The sequence below is a fragment of the Aethalodelphis obliquidens genome, unplaced genomic scaffold, assembly GCF_003676395.1.
Source record: "Aethalodelphis obliquidens isolate GAN/ISIS:26980383/991018 unplaced genomic scaffold, ASM367639v1 scaffold4, whole genome shotgun sequence".
NCBI lineage: Eukaryota > Metazoa > Chordata > Mammalia > Artiodactyla > Delphinidae > Aethalodelphis > Aethalodelphis obliquidens.
In genome coordinates this window covers 23,396,893-23,413,911 of record NW_020837948.1, presented here as the reverse complement: position 1 = coordinate 23,413,911, position 17,019 = coordinate 23,396,893, and the positions used below count along the sequence as shown (strand labels likewise).

The window sequence follows — 17,019 nt, the reverse complement described above, 5'->3', positions numbered from 1 at the left end:
AAATGTCATGTTTTTTCTGTATCTGATGTCAGTCAGAAATCTAATCCTGTTCTCAGCCTAGATGGTGAAATTCAAGTATTCAGTCTATTTCTAAATCCTAGCTGGGTATGGAATCTACTTTTCTAGAGTATTTTACAGATGAGAGGTGGTTTTAATGTAGGTCTGCATGGACACATTAACTGGTTTATTTTTTATCACAGTCTTTTCCAACTCTATGCTTTTCTTATTCCCACTATTCACAATACCTGGAGCTGGAGGAGTATGAAGAATCAATTCCCTGCTGCAAGGACTGCAGATTGAACCCTTGTAGGCTCTTACTCTGAAAGCATAGTTACAATTACTTTCAAGATCGGAAATGACTTTACTTGTGCCACACACTTCTATCTCATTCCAAGACAACATTTCTTCATCTCTATTAATCTTCCGGTATTCGAGGACATAGCTATCAGCTTTATCCTTTTCTGGATGGTGCCAATTTATCAAAGCATTGTTATAAACTTTGCTCTGTTCCTCATTGATCTCTGGCACATCTATGCCTGAAAGAATTATGAAATAGAAAACAATGTTAAAATATTATTTCAGAACCTTTATTTTTCCTCAGTAAAAATGATTTATTGACAATAAAGGATTTCTCTGCTGTTCAAGAACTTTCTACATTTATAATACTGTGTATAAGAAAAAGAATAAATCCTGCAAATACAACAGGATGTTGGACTTTGAGGACATGCTAAGTGAAATAAGTGAGACATAGAAAAACAAATGCTGACTGCGTGATTCCACTTTCGTGAGGTATCTCAAGTAGCCAAATTCATAAAATCAAAGACTGGAATGGTGGTTACCAGGGGCTGAGGAGCAGGGAGAAATGGGCGCTTATTAATCAATAGGCATAAAGTTTCAGTTAAGCAAGATGAATAAGCTCTAGAGATGTGCTGTACAACTTGTGTCTGTAGACAACAATACTGTATTGTATACCAGATATAGAGGCTAGATCTCACGGTAAGTTTTATCATAATAAAATTTAAAAAGGAAAGTAAATTGAGATTTTTAAAAGGTATATTTATGTTTATAACTGAAAGGGGAAAGAAGAATGAAAAATAAGACAGACAAAATAAGTAAAACTCAATTTTAGCTTTACATATTAATTCTGAAACACCATAAATTAAAATTTTTAACCACATACTCTTCAATTTCCATCTACTGAATAACAACCCTAGACTTGAAATTTATGTGTCCTCCTAAAAATTATTTTAATAAATATTTTTAAATCTAAGTTTGGTCAGTATAATAATAAACAAACTTCAATAAAACATTATATAGTTTTCTTTCATATTATCTTCCACAGAGTTGCAAAGCAACTTATTTATTTATTTTAAAATTTATTTATTTATTTATTTGGCTGCACTGGGTCTTAGTTGGGCATGCGGGATCTTCGTTGCAGCGTGCAGGATCTTTAGTTGCAGCATGTGGACTCCTAGTTGTGTCATGTGGGATTCAGTTCCCTGACCAGGGATCGAACCCGGGCCCCCTGCATTGGGAGCATGGAGTCTTAACCACTGGACCACCAGGGAAGTCTGGCAAAGCAATTTAAATGACTTTTTCTTGGTATAAACAAGATACGTATTTTTTTAAGAAAATCAGAAACTACATAAAACACACACAAATTAAGTAACTCAAAGATTATCACTACAATAATTTTGTGTAGCTCCTGCCAGTGTTTTTCTTCCAGTGGCATTCCACTGTAGCAACATTTAACTATTTTCAGAAACATGTTTCCAATTTTTCACTAAAAATACAATGTTTAAAATATCACAGCTAAATCTTTGTGCATATTCATAATCTTTTCCATAGAATAAATTCCAAACAGCTTAACTGCTTTGGTCATATGGTAAAAATAAGCTATAGTAGTTACACATGCACACGCACACATAAATAAACACATATTTATATCAAATCACAGAGAAATACATGAAATGAAAAGCAGAAGTCTCCCTCTTCTCCTTATCCTCCAGCTATGTACAAGCAATGTACAGCATAAGTATGTCTGTGTGTGCATTTGTGCAACTGAATGTTATGCAGCCATGGGATCTGAAAAGTCATCCAAACTACATTTTAAAGTTAAAAAAGAAAAGCTAGTTAAAGAATAACATGACTGCAATGCTCTACGTGCATGCAGGAAAAAATGAGAAGAGCATCCATCAGCAGGAAGCTGGGTGACCAGCAGCAGCTTTCCATTCTGACCCACCCGTTTTACTGGTCCTTCGTTATGCACTGGTATAACCCGAGATTACCCACACTCAACTTCCTTTTTCCAAAGACTGTTTGGGGACCCCCAGGGAAGGGAGGACCTTGTACTCCTAAGTAAACTAGCATGTATATAAAAAACAATTCAAGTATACATTTTGGAAAAAGAAGAAAGTACAGTATATGAAATAGAATCAGCATTTCAAATATCACCACATATTTGGAAAAACAAGATCATCATAATAGACAAGAAAAGTATATACCTGACAGAGATACAGGTATTGATTGGAAGAGAAAGGTGGTCATAGTAATAATCCTTCAGCGTGTTTAACTTTTAAACAAAACAAATTTCCTCTGACTGAATACAAATCTATGTATCCATACCTGTACAGTAATTAAACTACAAGTGTACTTTTCCAAGGACTGTAATTGTTCACCATTATTAGAAGAGAAATCTGAGGGAGATGAACAACGTGAGAAGAAAAAAGGAAAGGTAGACCTCCCTGCTGGGGAGCAGCAGAACACAAACACAACCAAATGTGAGGGGCTGAGTTGCCCGCCCTAAAACACATATGTTGAAGTTGTAGGCCCTAGTACCTCAGAATGTGCCTTTATTTGGAGAGAGGGTCTTTAAAGAAGTAGCACAGTTAAAATCAGGTCGTTAAGGTGGACCCTAGTCCACTATGACTAATAGGACTGGAGTCCTTATAAGACGAAATTTGGACTCAGATATATATAGAGGGAAGACCACGTGAAGACACAAGAAGACGGCCATGTGCACACCTAGGAGAGAGACCTCAGAAGAAACCAACCCTGGCGACAGCTTCATCTCAGACTTCTAGCCTCCAGAATCCTAAGGGAATTCCCTGGCGGTCCAGTGGTTAAGATGTGGGCTTTTACTGCCAAGGGCCTGGGTATGATCCCTGGTCGGGAAACTAATATCACCGAAAGCCCCAAGGTGTGATTGATAGATAGATAGATTAGATAGATAGATAGATAGATAGATGGGGAACTAAGATCCCGCAAGCCCCAAGGTGTGATAGATAGACAGATAAATAAATAAATAAATAAAACCTTTTACTGCCAGAATCCTGTGAAATTAAATTTCTGTTATGTCACCCAGTCTGTGGTATTTAGTTTTGGCAGCCCTAGCAAACTCATACAACAATGTAAACACTTAAACATCTTAGAGTCATTTTTAGCCTGGAGATATCATTTCTAGGTTTCTGCCCTAGGGAAACTCATACACACGCACAAAGAAACACTGACAAAGATGTTCAACAGAGCGTTGCTTACAACAGAAAAAAAAACAGGAACAGACTGTCTCTCAGTGGGAAACTTACTTACATAATGGAATACTGTAAAGTTAACATATAGCTGTAAACCAGAATTTCATGTATTAACAAATATTTATCTTAAACTTAATTTCTCAAAAAAACAAATTACAAAAAAAGATACATACAATGTGGTGCCATTCACACAATGTTTAAAAACATACAAACCAAAAGAATCTAGCTTCTGTGCATAAAAACTTGGTTATAAAAACATAAATGGCATATGATTTTAGCATATGATGGTCTGGGCAACTGAGATGCTGCATTATAATGTCAAACTAAAGAGAATTTGTGTTTCTCCTACACAATGTGAATTCAAACTAAAAAAGTGAAGGTATGCTGTTACTAAAACTCACCACTAGAGAAAAAGGACAATTCTCCAAGAAGTTCTGTTTGTTTAGATGTATTAACAACATAGTCTTCAAAAGAAGTCTGAGCCGCAGGTCTAAAGCTCTTCAAAGATTCTGTAGCTTTCTGTATTCTACAGACAGACATAAAATATTTTACACAAAAATGATTCTTTAAAAAGGCAAATCAGACTAAGTATTTTCAATGAGATTAACAAAAGAAAACTTCACTCAACATTCAAGTTAAGAGTGAAGCAAGAGATACTGCACATAACACAGCATTCTGAACCACTCAGAGCTACAGCTGAAACATAAAGCAGCATTTAATGACACTGCTAGAGAGACTGTCAGTTCAAAGTTAAATACCTGAGGTGGAGCTGTTTTGCGGTCTGAACAAAGCAAGACTGATCTGTCTCCTTCAGCACTTCTTGAGCGTATCCCACGAGTCCGTTGTTCTCTAGCAGCCCCTGATACTCTTCCATTTGAGTCTGAAATTTGTCTAATCTTAGTTTCTTAGAAGCATCAATTGCCTTCAAAACAGATGATTTCCTTTCTTCTAGGATTTCAAAGAGCTTTTCAAAATGTGTAATTGCGTCTTCTTTAGCCCGCTCTCCATTACACTATTATAAAACAAGCAAAGCTTTACCTCATCTGCTAAATCCAAATGTCTTTTCAAGAAAGAGTCACAATTCAACAAAACGAACCCAAATACTGGAAAGAAAAAGATTTTGTCTGACTCCTTGTTTTCAGAACAATAATTTGGCATCAAATATGCTTACTAAGGAATGATCAGCAACTCTGAGACATACTTTGTAATTTTATAATACTATATTTCCTTAAGCTTTCAATCTCCAAAGTCCAGCAATAAACAATTTATTCAATGAAATAAGAAAGCAACGTTCAATTTGTATACAAAGGAACTTGAGGCAGAAATGAACTGATTTAACCAAAGACACAGGAAAATACAATCTTGCACTTATTTATTTTCATTCATTTCTAATTCAGGAAATTTTATCCTTTCTACCATATGCCAATTTTTTAAAAAGTTAAGCCACAGCTATGAAACTCAAAAAAATTACATCCTATACTAAGTAATAAAAATGTAACTCTCTTCTCTTCAAATTAATATTTAGTTATATATAATTGTAATTAAGCTGTAATTTAATTAATATTGATTTAATTATGTTATGCAAATTAACTTCTTTATGCTTAAGTTTTTCCTCTTCTGAAAACTAGGGGTAAGAGAGACCATTTAGGTTTTTCTGAAGATTGAAAAAGATTATTCACATAAAATGCCCACCACAATGTCACATACTCGCAATAAACATTATTTTCACTGCACACATAGCTATTCCTCTACTTTGCCATAAAATGATCCTCTCTGTAGTGCTTATTAAACATTTTGAATGTCCACAAAATCAGAGCTCGACCTGATTTTGAAAATAAGACCAGCAAAGCACTTACAAGCATTTATCATAATAGACTCATAGCAGCAGCCAACAGAAGAGTCTTCAAGAACATTCTTAAAAGCTGACAATATATGGTAGAAGTGCATTGCTCATTTTCCAATGGCTTCTGGCCAACATTTAAAATGAAAGGAAATTTTTTCCAGATTTCCTTCTCTGATTCCTAACCTCAACAGCCAATTTTTTTAAAGGAGGATAGGAGGAGAGAACAGAGGGTAGTGACATTCTGGTAGTATTTCAGTGACATATCACATTAAGTTCAGAAATATCATTACACATAGATCAAGAGAAGACTTTTTCCAGCTAAGTATAATTATAGGTAAAAAGACAGTGTCACAGTCTTCACTGAGTAAAATTCAAGAATGGAGACAAATTCTCTAGTGCAGAAGATTCTTACTGATAAGCCTGCAAATGCAGCTTAGGTCAAAGGCAAAAGAAGAGGTTAAATAGTTTCTCCAGGATCCCAAAGCATCAATGCCTACATGAATACTTGATGCCTGAGTTCCTCAGTTTTCAACCTACTGAATGACAAACTCAAAAACAAGCACTGGGTTTCCTTCTCTCAGAAGTAAAGGCAGGCTGACTGAGAAAACCAATAAAGACAAATCTAAAATTACCACAGACACAATCCCTGAAGCAACCTACTATCTAGATGATAATGTGCTATGTGTTCGGGGATTACAGTAAACTGAGAGAGTCTGTCAATCAGATACAAATGTGAGAAACAGAATCCTACTTTTAAATTACATGAAAATGCAATCTGTGACTAACAGAAAAATAATATTTAAAATATTAAAGCAATACTGGTAATATGGAGATTGGTTCAAGATGGCAGAGTAGAAGGATGTGCTCTCATTCCCTCTTGCAAGAACAACAGAATCACAACTAACTGCTGAACAATCATCGACAGGAAGACACTGGAATTCACGAAAAAGATACCCCACATCAAAAGACAAAGGAAAAGCCACAATGAGATAGTAGGAGGGGCGCAATCACAATAAAATTAAATCCCCTAACTGCTGGGTGGGTGACTCACAAACTGGAGAACACTTATACCACAGAAGTCCACCCACTGGAGTGAAGGTTCTGAGCCCCACGTCAGGCTTCCCAACCTGGGGGTCTGGCAAGGGGAGGAGGAATTCCTAGAGAATCAGACTTTGAAGGCTAGCAGGATTTGATTGCAGGACTTTGACAGGACTGGAGGAAAAAGAGACTCCACTCTTGGAGGGCACACACAAAGTAGTGTGCACATCAGGAGCCAGTGGGAAAGAGCAGTGACCTCATAGGAGACTGAACCAGACCTACCTGCTAGTGTTGGAAGGTCTCCTGCAGAGGTGGGCGGTGGCTATGTCTCACCATGAGGACAAGGACACTGGCAGCAGAAGTTCTGGGAAGTACTCCTTGGCATGAGCCCCCCCAGAGTCCGCCATTAGCCCCACCAAGGAGCCTGGGTAGGCTCCAGTGTTGGGTCACCTCAGGCCAACTAACCAACAGGGAGGGAACCCAGCCCCACCCATCAGCAGACAAGCAGATTAAAGATTTACTGAGCTCTACCCACTAAAGCAACAACAAGCTCTACCCACCACCAGTCCCTCCCATTAGGAAACTTGCACAAGCCCCTTAGATAGCCTCATCCACCAGAGGGCAGACAGCAGAAGCAAGAAGAACTACAATCCTGCAGCCTGTGGAACAGAAGCCACATTCACAGAAATATAGACAAAATGAAAAGGCAGAGGCCTATGTACCAGATGAAGGAACAAGATAAAACCAGAGAAAGACAACTAAATGAAGTGGAGATAGGCAACCTTCCAGAAAAAGAATTCAGAATAATGATAGTGAAGATGATCCAGGACCTCGGAAAAAGAATGGAGGCAATGATCGAGAAGATGCATGAAATGTTTAACAACAACCTAGAAGAATTAAAGAACAAACAAACAGAGATGAACAATACAATAACTGAAATGAAAAATACACTAGAAGGAATCAATAGCAGAATAACAGAGGCAGAAGAACAGATAAGTGACCTGGAAGACAGAATGGTGGAATTCACTGCTGTGGAATAGAATAAAGAAAAAAGAATGAAAAGAAATGAAGACAGCCTAAGAGACCTCTGGGACAATATTAAACAAAACAGTGTTCACATTATAGGGGTCCCAGAAGGAGAAGAGAGAGAGAAAGGACCTGAGAAAATATTTGAAGAGATTATAGACTAAAACTTCCCTAACATGGGAAAGGAAATAGCCACCCAACTCCAGGAAGTGCAGAGAGTTCCATACAAGATAAACCCAAGGAGAAACACGCCGAGACACACAGTAATCAAATTGGCAAAAATTAAAGACAAAGAAAAATTATTGAAAGCAGCAAGGGAAAAACGACAAATAACATACAAGGGAACTCCCATAAGGTGAACAGCTGATTTCTCAGCAGAAACTCTACAAGGTGATGAAAGGGAAGAACCTACAACCAAGATCATTCTACCCGCCAAGGATCTCATTAAGATTTGATGGAGAAATCAAAAGCTTTACAGACAACCAAAAGCTAAGAGAATTCAGTACCACCAAACCAGCTCTACAACAAATGCTAAAGGAACTTCTCTAAGTGGGAAACACAAGAGAAGAAAAGGACCTAAGAAACAAACCCAAAACAATTAAGAAAATGGTAATAGGAACATACATAGTGATAACTACCTTAAACGTGAATGGATTAAATGCTCCAACCAAAAGACACAGGCTTGCTGAATGGATACAAAACAAGACCCATACATATGCTGTTACAAGAGACCCACTTCAGACCTAGCGACACATTCAGACTGAAAGTGAGGGGATGGAAAAAGATATTCCATGTAAACAGAAATCAAAAGAAAGGTGGAGTCACAATACTCATATCAGATAAAACAGACTTTAAAATAAAGACTATTACAAGAGACAAAGAAGGACGCTACATAATGATCAAGGGATCAATCCAAGAAGATCTAACAATTATAAATATATATGCACCCATCACAGGAGCACCTCAATACATAAGGCAACTGCTAACAGCTATAAAAGAAGAAATCGACAGTAACACAATAATAGTGGGGGACTTTAACCCCTCACTTATACCAATGGACAGATCATCCAGACAGAAAATTAATGAGGACACACAAGCTTAAAATGACACAACAGACCAAATAGATTTAATTGATATTTATAGGACATTCCATCCAAAAACAGCAGATTACACTTTCTTCTCAAGTGCGCATGGAACATTCTCCAGGATAGGTCACATTGTGGGTCACAAATCAAGCCTCAGTAAATTTAAGAAAATTGAAATCATATCAAGCATCTCTTCTAACCACAACGCTATGAGATTAGAAATCAATTACAGGGAAAAAACCCGTAAAAAACACAAACACATAGAGGCTAAACAATACGTTACTAAATAACCAAGAGATCACTGAAGAAATCAAAGAGGAAGTCAAAAAATACCTAGAGAAAAATGATAATGAAAAGACTACAATCCAAAACCAATGGGATGCAGCAAAAGCAGTTCTAAGAGGGAAGTTTATAGCTATACAAGGCTACCTCAAGAAACAAGAAAAATCCCAAACAAACAACCTAACCTTACACCTAAAGGAACTAGAGAAAGAAGAACAAACAAAACCCAGGGTTAGCAGAAGGAAAGAAATCATAAAGATCAGAGCAGAAATAAATGAAATAGAAAACAACAGCAAAGATCAATAAAACTAAAAGCTGGTTCTTTGAGAAGATAAACAAAATTGATAAACCATTAGCCAGACTCATCAAGAAAAAGAGGGAGAGGACTCAAATCAATAAAACTACAAATGAAAAAGGAGAAGTTACAACAGACACCGCAGAAATACAAACCATACTAAGACCACTACAAGCTACTCTACACCAATAAAATGGACAACCTGGAAGAAACGGAGAAATTCTTAGAGAGGTATAACCTTCTAAGACTGAACCAGGAAGAAATATGAACAGACCAATCATAAGTAATGAAATTGAAACTGTGATTAAATATATTCCAACAGGGCTTCCCTGGTGGTGCAGTGGTTAAGAAACCGCCTGCCAATGCAGGGGACACAGGTTCGACCCCTGGTCTGGGAAGATCCCACATGCCGCGGAACAACTAAGCCCATGCGCCAAAACTATTGAGCCTATGCTCCAGAGCCCGAGAGCCACAACTACTGAGTCCATGTACCACAGCGACTGAAGCCCACGCACCTAGAGCCCATGATCTGCAAAAAGAGAAGCCACCGCAATGAGAAACCCGCACACCGCAACAAAGAGTAGCCCCCACTCGCTGCAACTAGAGAAAGACCACATGAAGTAATGAACACCCAACGCATCCAAAAATAAATAATAAAATTAAATTAATTAATTAAAAAAAATCTTCCGACAAACAAAAGTCCAGGACCAGATGGCTTCACAGGTGAATTCTATCAACCATTTAGAGAAGAGCTAACACCCATCCTTATCAAACTCTTCCAAAAAACTGCAGAGGAGGGAACACTCTCAAACTCATTTTATGAGGCCACCATCACCCTGATACAAAAACCAGACAAAGATACTACAAAAGAAGAAAATTACAGACCAATATCACTGATGACTACAGATGCAAAAATCCTCAACAAGATACTAGCAAACAGAATCCAACAACACATTAAAAGGATCATACACCATGATCAAGTGGGATTTATCCCAGGGATGCAAAGATCCTTCAATATATGCAAATCAATCAATGTGATACACCATATTAACAAATTGAAGAAGAAAAACCATATGATCATCTCAATAGATGCAGAAAAAGCTTTTGACAAAATTCAACACCCATTTATGATAAAAACTCTCCAGAAAGTGGGCATAGATGGAAGCTACCTCAACATAATAAAGGCCATATATGACCAACCCACAGCAAACATCATTCTCAATGGTAAAAAACTGAAAGCATTTCCTCTAAGATCAGGAACAAGACAAGGATGTCCACTCTCGCCACTATTTTTTATTTTTCGCCACTATTATTCAACATAGTTTTGGAAGTCCTAGTCATGGCAATCAGAGAAGAAAAAGAAATAAAAGGAACCAAATTGGAAAAAAGAAGTAAAACTGTCACTGTTTGCAGATGATATGATACTATACATAGAGAATCCTAAAGATGCCACCAGAAAACTACTAGAGCTAATCAATGAATTTGGTAAAATTGCAGGATACAAAATTAATGCACAGAAATCTCTTACATTCCTATTCACTAATGGTGAAAAATCTGAAAGAGAAATTAAGGAAACACTCCCATTTACCATTGCAACAAAAAGAATAAAATACCTAGGAATAAACCTACCTAGGGAGACAAAAGACCTGTATGCAGAAAACTATAAGACACTGTTGAAAGAAATTAAAGATACCAACAGATGGAGAGATATACTATTTTCTTGGATTGGAAGAATCAATATTGTGAAAATGAGTATACTACCCAAAGCAATCTACAGATTCAGTGCGCTCCCTATCAAATTACCAATGGCATTTTTTACACAGCTAGAACAAAAAATCTTAAAATTTGTATGGAGACACAAAAGACCCCAAATAGCAAAAGCAGTCTTGAGGGAAAAAAACGGAGCTGGAGGAATCAGACTCCCTGACTTCAGACTATACTACAAAGCTACAGTAATCAAGACAGTATGGTACTGGCACAAAAACAGAAATATAGATCAATGGAACAGGATAGAAAGTCCAGAAATAAACCCACGCACCTATGGTCAACTAATCTATGACAAAGGAGGCAAGGATATACAATGGAGAAAAGACAGTCTCTTCAGTAAGTGGTGCTGGGAAAACTGGACAGCTACATGTAAAAGAATGAAATTAGAACACTCCCTAACACCATACACAAAAATAAACTCCAAATGGATTAGAGACCTAAATGTAAGACTGGACACTATAAAACTCTTAGAGGAGTAGGCTTCCGGGAAGATGGTGGAAGAGTAAGATGTAGAGATCACCTTCCTCCCCACAGATACACCAGAAATACATCTACACATGGAACAACTCCTACAGAACACCTACTGAGCGCTGGCAGAAGACCTCAGACCTCCCAAAAGGCAAGAAACCCCCCACGTACCTGGGTAGGGCAAAAGAAAAAAGAATAAACAGAGACAAAATGATAGGAAGGGGACCTGCAACAGTGGGAGGGAGCCGTGAAGGAGGAAAGGTTTCCACACACTAGGAAGCCCCTTTGAGGGCGGAAACTGCGGGTGGCGGAGGGGGGGAGCTTCTGAGCCGCAGAGGACAGCACAGCAACAGGGGTACGGAGGGCAAAGCGGAGAGATTCCCGCACAGAGGACTGCTGCCGACCGGCACTCACCAGCCCAAGAGGCTTATCTGCTCACCCGCCAGGGCGGGCAGGGCTGGGAGCTGAGGCTCGGGCTTCGGTCGGAGCGCCGGGAGAGGACTGGGGTTGGCGGCGTGAACACAGCCTGCAGGGAGTTAGTGCGCCACGGCTAGCCAGGAGCGAGTCCGGGAAAAGGTCTGGAGCTGCCGAAGAGGCAAGAGACTTTTTCTTCCCTCTTTTTTTTCCTGGTGTGCGAGGACAGGGGATTAAGAGCACTGCTTAAAGGAGCTCCAGAGACGGGCGCGAGCCGCGGCTAAAAGCACGGACGCCAGAGACAGGCATGAGACGCTAAGGCTGCTGCTGCCGCCACGAAGAAGCCTGTGTGCGAGCACAGGTCACTCTACATACCCCCCTTCTGGGGAGGCTGTGCAGCCCGCCACTGCCAGGGTCCCAGGATCCGGGGACAACTCCCCCGGTAGAACGCATGGCGCGCCTAAGGCTGGTGCAACATCACGCCGGCCTCTGCCACCGCAGGCTCGCCCCACACTCCGTGCCCCTTCCTCTCCCCAGCCTGAGTGAGCCAGAGCCCCCGAATCAGCGGCTCCTTTAACCCTGTCCTGTCTGAGCGAAGAACAGCTGCCCTCCGGCGACCTACATGCAGAGGCGGGGCCAAATCCAAAGCTGAGCCCCGGGAGCTGTGAGAACAAAGAAGAGAAAGGGAAATCTCTCCCAGCAGCCTGAGAACCAGCAGATTAAAACTCCACAATCAACTTCATGTACGCTGCATCTGTGGAATACATGAATAGACAACGAATCATCCCAACTTAAGGCGGTGGACTTTGAGAGCAAGATTTATGATTTTTTCCCCTTCTCCTCTTTTTGTGAGTGTGTATGTGTATGCTTCTGTGTGAGATTTTTGTCTGTATAGCTTTGCTTCCACCATTTGTCCTAGGGTTCTATCCGTCCTTTTTTTATTATTATTTCTTTTATTTTCTCTTAATTATTTTTTTATTTTAATAACTTTATTATATTTTATCTTACTTTCTTTTATTTTACTTTACCTTCTTTCTCTTCTTTTCCTTACTTCCCTCCTTCCTTCCTTCCTTCCTCCCTCCTTCCCTCCCTCCCTTCTTTCTTTCTTTCCTTCCTTCCTTCTTTCCTTTCTTCCTTCCTTCCTTCCTTCTAGTAATTCTTTCTTTCTACTTTTTCTCCCTTTTATTCTGAGCCATGCAGATGAAAGGCTCTTGGTGCTGCAGCCAGGAGTCAGTGCTGTGCCTCGGAGGTGGGAGAGCCAACTTCAGGACACTGGTCCACAAGAGACCTCCCAGCTCCACATAATATCAAACGGCAAAAATCTCCCAGAGATCTCCATCTCAACACCAGCACCCAGCTTCACTCAACGACCAGCAAGCTACAGTGCTGGACATTCTGTGCCAAACAACTAGCAAGACAGGAACACAACCCCACCCATTAGCAGAGAGGCTGCCTAAAATCATAACAAATCCACAGAAACCCCAAAACACACCACCAGACGTGGACCTACCCACCAGAAAGACAAGATCCAGCCTCATCCACCAGAACACAGGCACTAGTCCCCTCCACCAGGAAGCCTACACAACCCACTGAACCAACCTTAGCCTCTGGGGACAGACACCAGAAACAATGGGAACTACGAAACTGCAGCCTAAAAACAGGGGACCCAAAACACAGTAAGATAAACAAAATGAGAAGACAGAAAAACACACAGCAGATGAAGAAGCAAGATAAAAACCCACCAGACATAACAAATGAAGAGGAAATAGGCAGTCTACCTGAAAAAGAATTCAGAATAATGATAGTAAAGATGATCCAAAATCTTGGAAATAGAATAGACAAAATGCAAGAAACATTTAACAAGGACCTAGAAGAACTAAAGATGAAACAAAAAACAAAGAACAACACAATAAATGAAATGAAAGATACTCTAGATGGGATCAATAGCAGAATAACTGAGGCAGAAGAACGGATAAATGACCTGCAAGATAAAATAGTGGAAGTAACTACTGCAGAGCAGAATAAAGAAAAAAGAATGAAAAGAACTGAGGACACTCTAAGAGACCTCTGGGACAACATTAAACACACCAACATTCGAATTATAGGGGTTCCAGAAGAAGAGAAAAAGAAAGGGACTGAGAATATATTTGAAGAGATTATAGATGAAAACTTCCCTAATATGGGAAAGGAAATAGTTAATCAAGTCCAGGAAGCACAGAGAGTCCCATACAGGATAAATGCAAGGAGAAATACGCCAAGACACGTACTAATCAAACTGTCAAAAATTAAATACAAAGAAAACATATTAAAAGCAGCAAGGGAAAAACAACAAATAACACATGAGGGAATCCCCATAAGGTTAACAGCTGATCTTTCAGCAGAAACCCTGCAAGCCAGAAGGGACTGGCAGGACATATTTAAAGTGATGAAGGAGAAAAACCTGCAACCAAGATTACTGTAGCCAGCAAGGATCTCATTCAGATTTGATGGAGCAATTAAAACCTTTACAGACAAGCAAAAGCTGAGAGAGTTCAGCACCACCAAACCAGCTTTACAACAACTGCTAAAGGAACTTCTCTAGGCAAGAAACACAAGAGACGGAAAAGACCTCCAATAACGAACCCAAAACAATTAAGAAAATGGGAATAGGAACATACATATCGATAATTACCTTAAATGTAAATGGACTAAATGCTCCCGCCAAAAGACACAGATTGGCTGAATCGATACAAAAACAAGACCCATATATTTGCTGTCTACAAGAGACCCACTTCAGACGTACAGACACATACAGACTGAAAGTAAGGGGATGGAAAAAGATTTCATGCAAATGGAAACCAAAAGAAAGCTGGAGTAGCAATTCTCATATCAGACAAAATAGACTTTAAAATAAAGAATGTTACAAGAGACAAGCAAGGACACTACAAAATGATCAAGGGATCAATCCAAGAAGATATAATAATTGTAAATATTAATGCACCCAACATAGGAGCAACTCAATACATAAGGCAAATACTAACAGCAGTAAAAGGGGAAATTGACAGTAACACATTCATAGTAGGGGATTTTAACACCCCACTTTCACCAATGGACAGATCATCCAAAATGAAAATAAATAAGGAAACACAAGCTTTAAATGATACATTAAACAAGATGGACTTATTTGATATTTATAGGACATTCCATCCAAAAACAACAGAATACACATTTTTCTCAAGTGCTCATGGAACATTCTCCAGGATAGATCATATCTTGGGTCACAAGTCAAGTCTTGGTAAATTTAAGAAAACTGAAATTGTATCAAGTATCTTTTCCAACCACAATGCTATGAGACTAGATAACAATTACAGGAAAAGATCTGTAAAAAATACAAACACATGGAGGTTAAACAATACACTACTTAATAACGAAGTGATCAGCGAAGAAATCAAAGAGGAAATCAAAAAATACCTAGAAACAAATGACAGTGGAGACACGACGACCCAAAATCTATGGGATGCAGCAAAAGCAGTTCTAAGAGGGAAGTTTATAGCAATACAATCCTACCTTAAGAAACAGGAAACACCTCGAATAAACAACCTAACCTTGCATCTAAAGCAATTAGAGAAAGAAGAACAAAACCCCCCCCAAAGTTAGCAGAAAGAAAGAAATCATAAAAATCAGATCAGAAATAAATGAAAGGGCTTCCCTGGTGGCGCAGTGGTTGAGAGTCTGCCTGCCGATGCAGGGGACACGGGTTCGTGCCCCGGTCCGGGAGGATCCCACATGCTGCGGAGTGGCTGGGCCCGTGAGCCATGGCCACTGAGCCTGCGCATCCGGAGCCTGTGCTCCACAGCGGGAGAGGCCACAGCAGTGAGAGGCCCGCAGAATGCAAAAAAAAAAAAAAAAAGAAATGAAGGCAACGATAGCAAAGATCAATAAAACTAAAAGCTGGTTCTTTGAGAAGATAAACAAAATTGATAAACCATTAGCCAGACTCATCAAGCAAAAAAGGGAGAAGACTCAAATCAATAGAATTAGAAATGAAAAAGGAGAAATAACAACTGACACTGCAGAAACACAAAAGATCATGAGAGATTACTACAAGCAACTCTATGGCAATAAAATGGACTACCTGGATAAATGGACAAATTCTTTGAAATGCACAACCTGCCAAGACTGAATCAAGAAGAAATAGAAAATATGAACAGACCAATCACAAGCACTGAAATTGAAACTGTGATTCAAAATCTTCCAACAAACAAAAGCCCAGGACCAGATGGCTTCACAGGCGAATTCTATCAAACATTTAGAGAAGAGCTAACACCTATCCTTCTCAAACTCTTCCAAAATATAGCAGAAGGAGGAACACTCCCAAACTCATTCTACAAGGCCACCATTACCCTGATACCAAAACCAGACATACATGTCACAAACAAAGAAAACTACAGGCCAATATCACTGATGAACATAGATGCAAAAATCCTCAACAAAATACTAGCAAACAGAATCCAACAGCACATTAAATGGATCATACACCATGATCAAGTGGGGTTTATTCCAGGAATGCAACAATTCTTCAATATACGCAAATCAATCAACATGATACACCATATTAACAAATTGATGGAGAAAAACCATATGATCATCTCCATAGATGCAGAGAAAGCTTTCAAGAAAATTCAACACCGATTTATGATAAAAACCCTGCAGAAAGTAGGTATAGAGGGAACTTTCCTCAACATAATAAAGACCATATATGACAAACCCACAGCCAACATCGTCCTCAATGGTGAAAAACTGAAAGCATTTCCATTAAGATCAGGAACAACACAAGGTTGCTCACTCTCACCACTCTTATTCAACATAGTTTTGGAAGTTTTAGCCACAGCAATCAGAGAAGAAAAGGAAATAAAAGGAATCCAAATCGGAAAAGAAGAAGTAAAGCTGTCACTGTTTGCAGATGACGTGATACTATACATAAAGAATCCTAAAGATGCTACCAGAAAACTACTAGAGCTAATCAATGAATTTGGTAAAGTAGCAGGATACAAAATTAATGCACAGAAATCTCTGGCATTCCTATACACTAATGATGAAAAATCTGAAAGTGAAATCAAGAAAACACTCCCATTTACCACTGCAATAAAAAGAATGAAGTATCTACGAATAAACCTACCTAAGGAGACAAAAGACCTGTATGCAGAAAATTATAAGACACTGATGAAAGAAATTAAAGTTGATACAAATAGATGGAGAGATATACCATGATCTTGGATTGGAAGAATCAAC

At 39.0% G+C, this 17,019-nt stretch overlaps 1 protein-coding gene across 1 annotated transcript in view; it reads right to left on the bottom strand.

Moving 5' to 3' along the window:
• The window catches only part of LOC113616526 (E3 ubiquitin-protein ligase TRIM36), a 43,077-nt gene that overhangs the window by 5,430 nt on the left and 20,628 nt on the right, over positions 1-17,019 (bottom strand). Inside the window, exons 6-8 of the mRNA XM_027099920.1 lie at positions 4,289-4,542; positions 3,932-4,056; positions 246-536 (exon numbers count right to left, since the gene is read on the bottom strand). Coding sequence (XP_026955721.1) covers positions 246-536; positions 3,932-4,056; positions 4,289-4,542 — 670 coding nt within the window. The remainder of the gene's footprint in view (positions 1-245; positions 537-3,931; positions 4,057-4,288; positions 4,543-17,019) is intronic.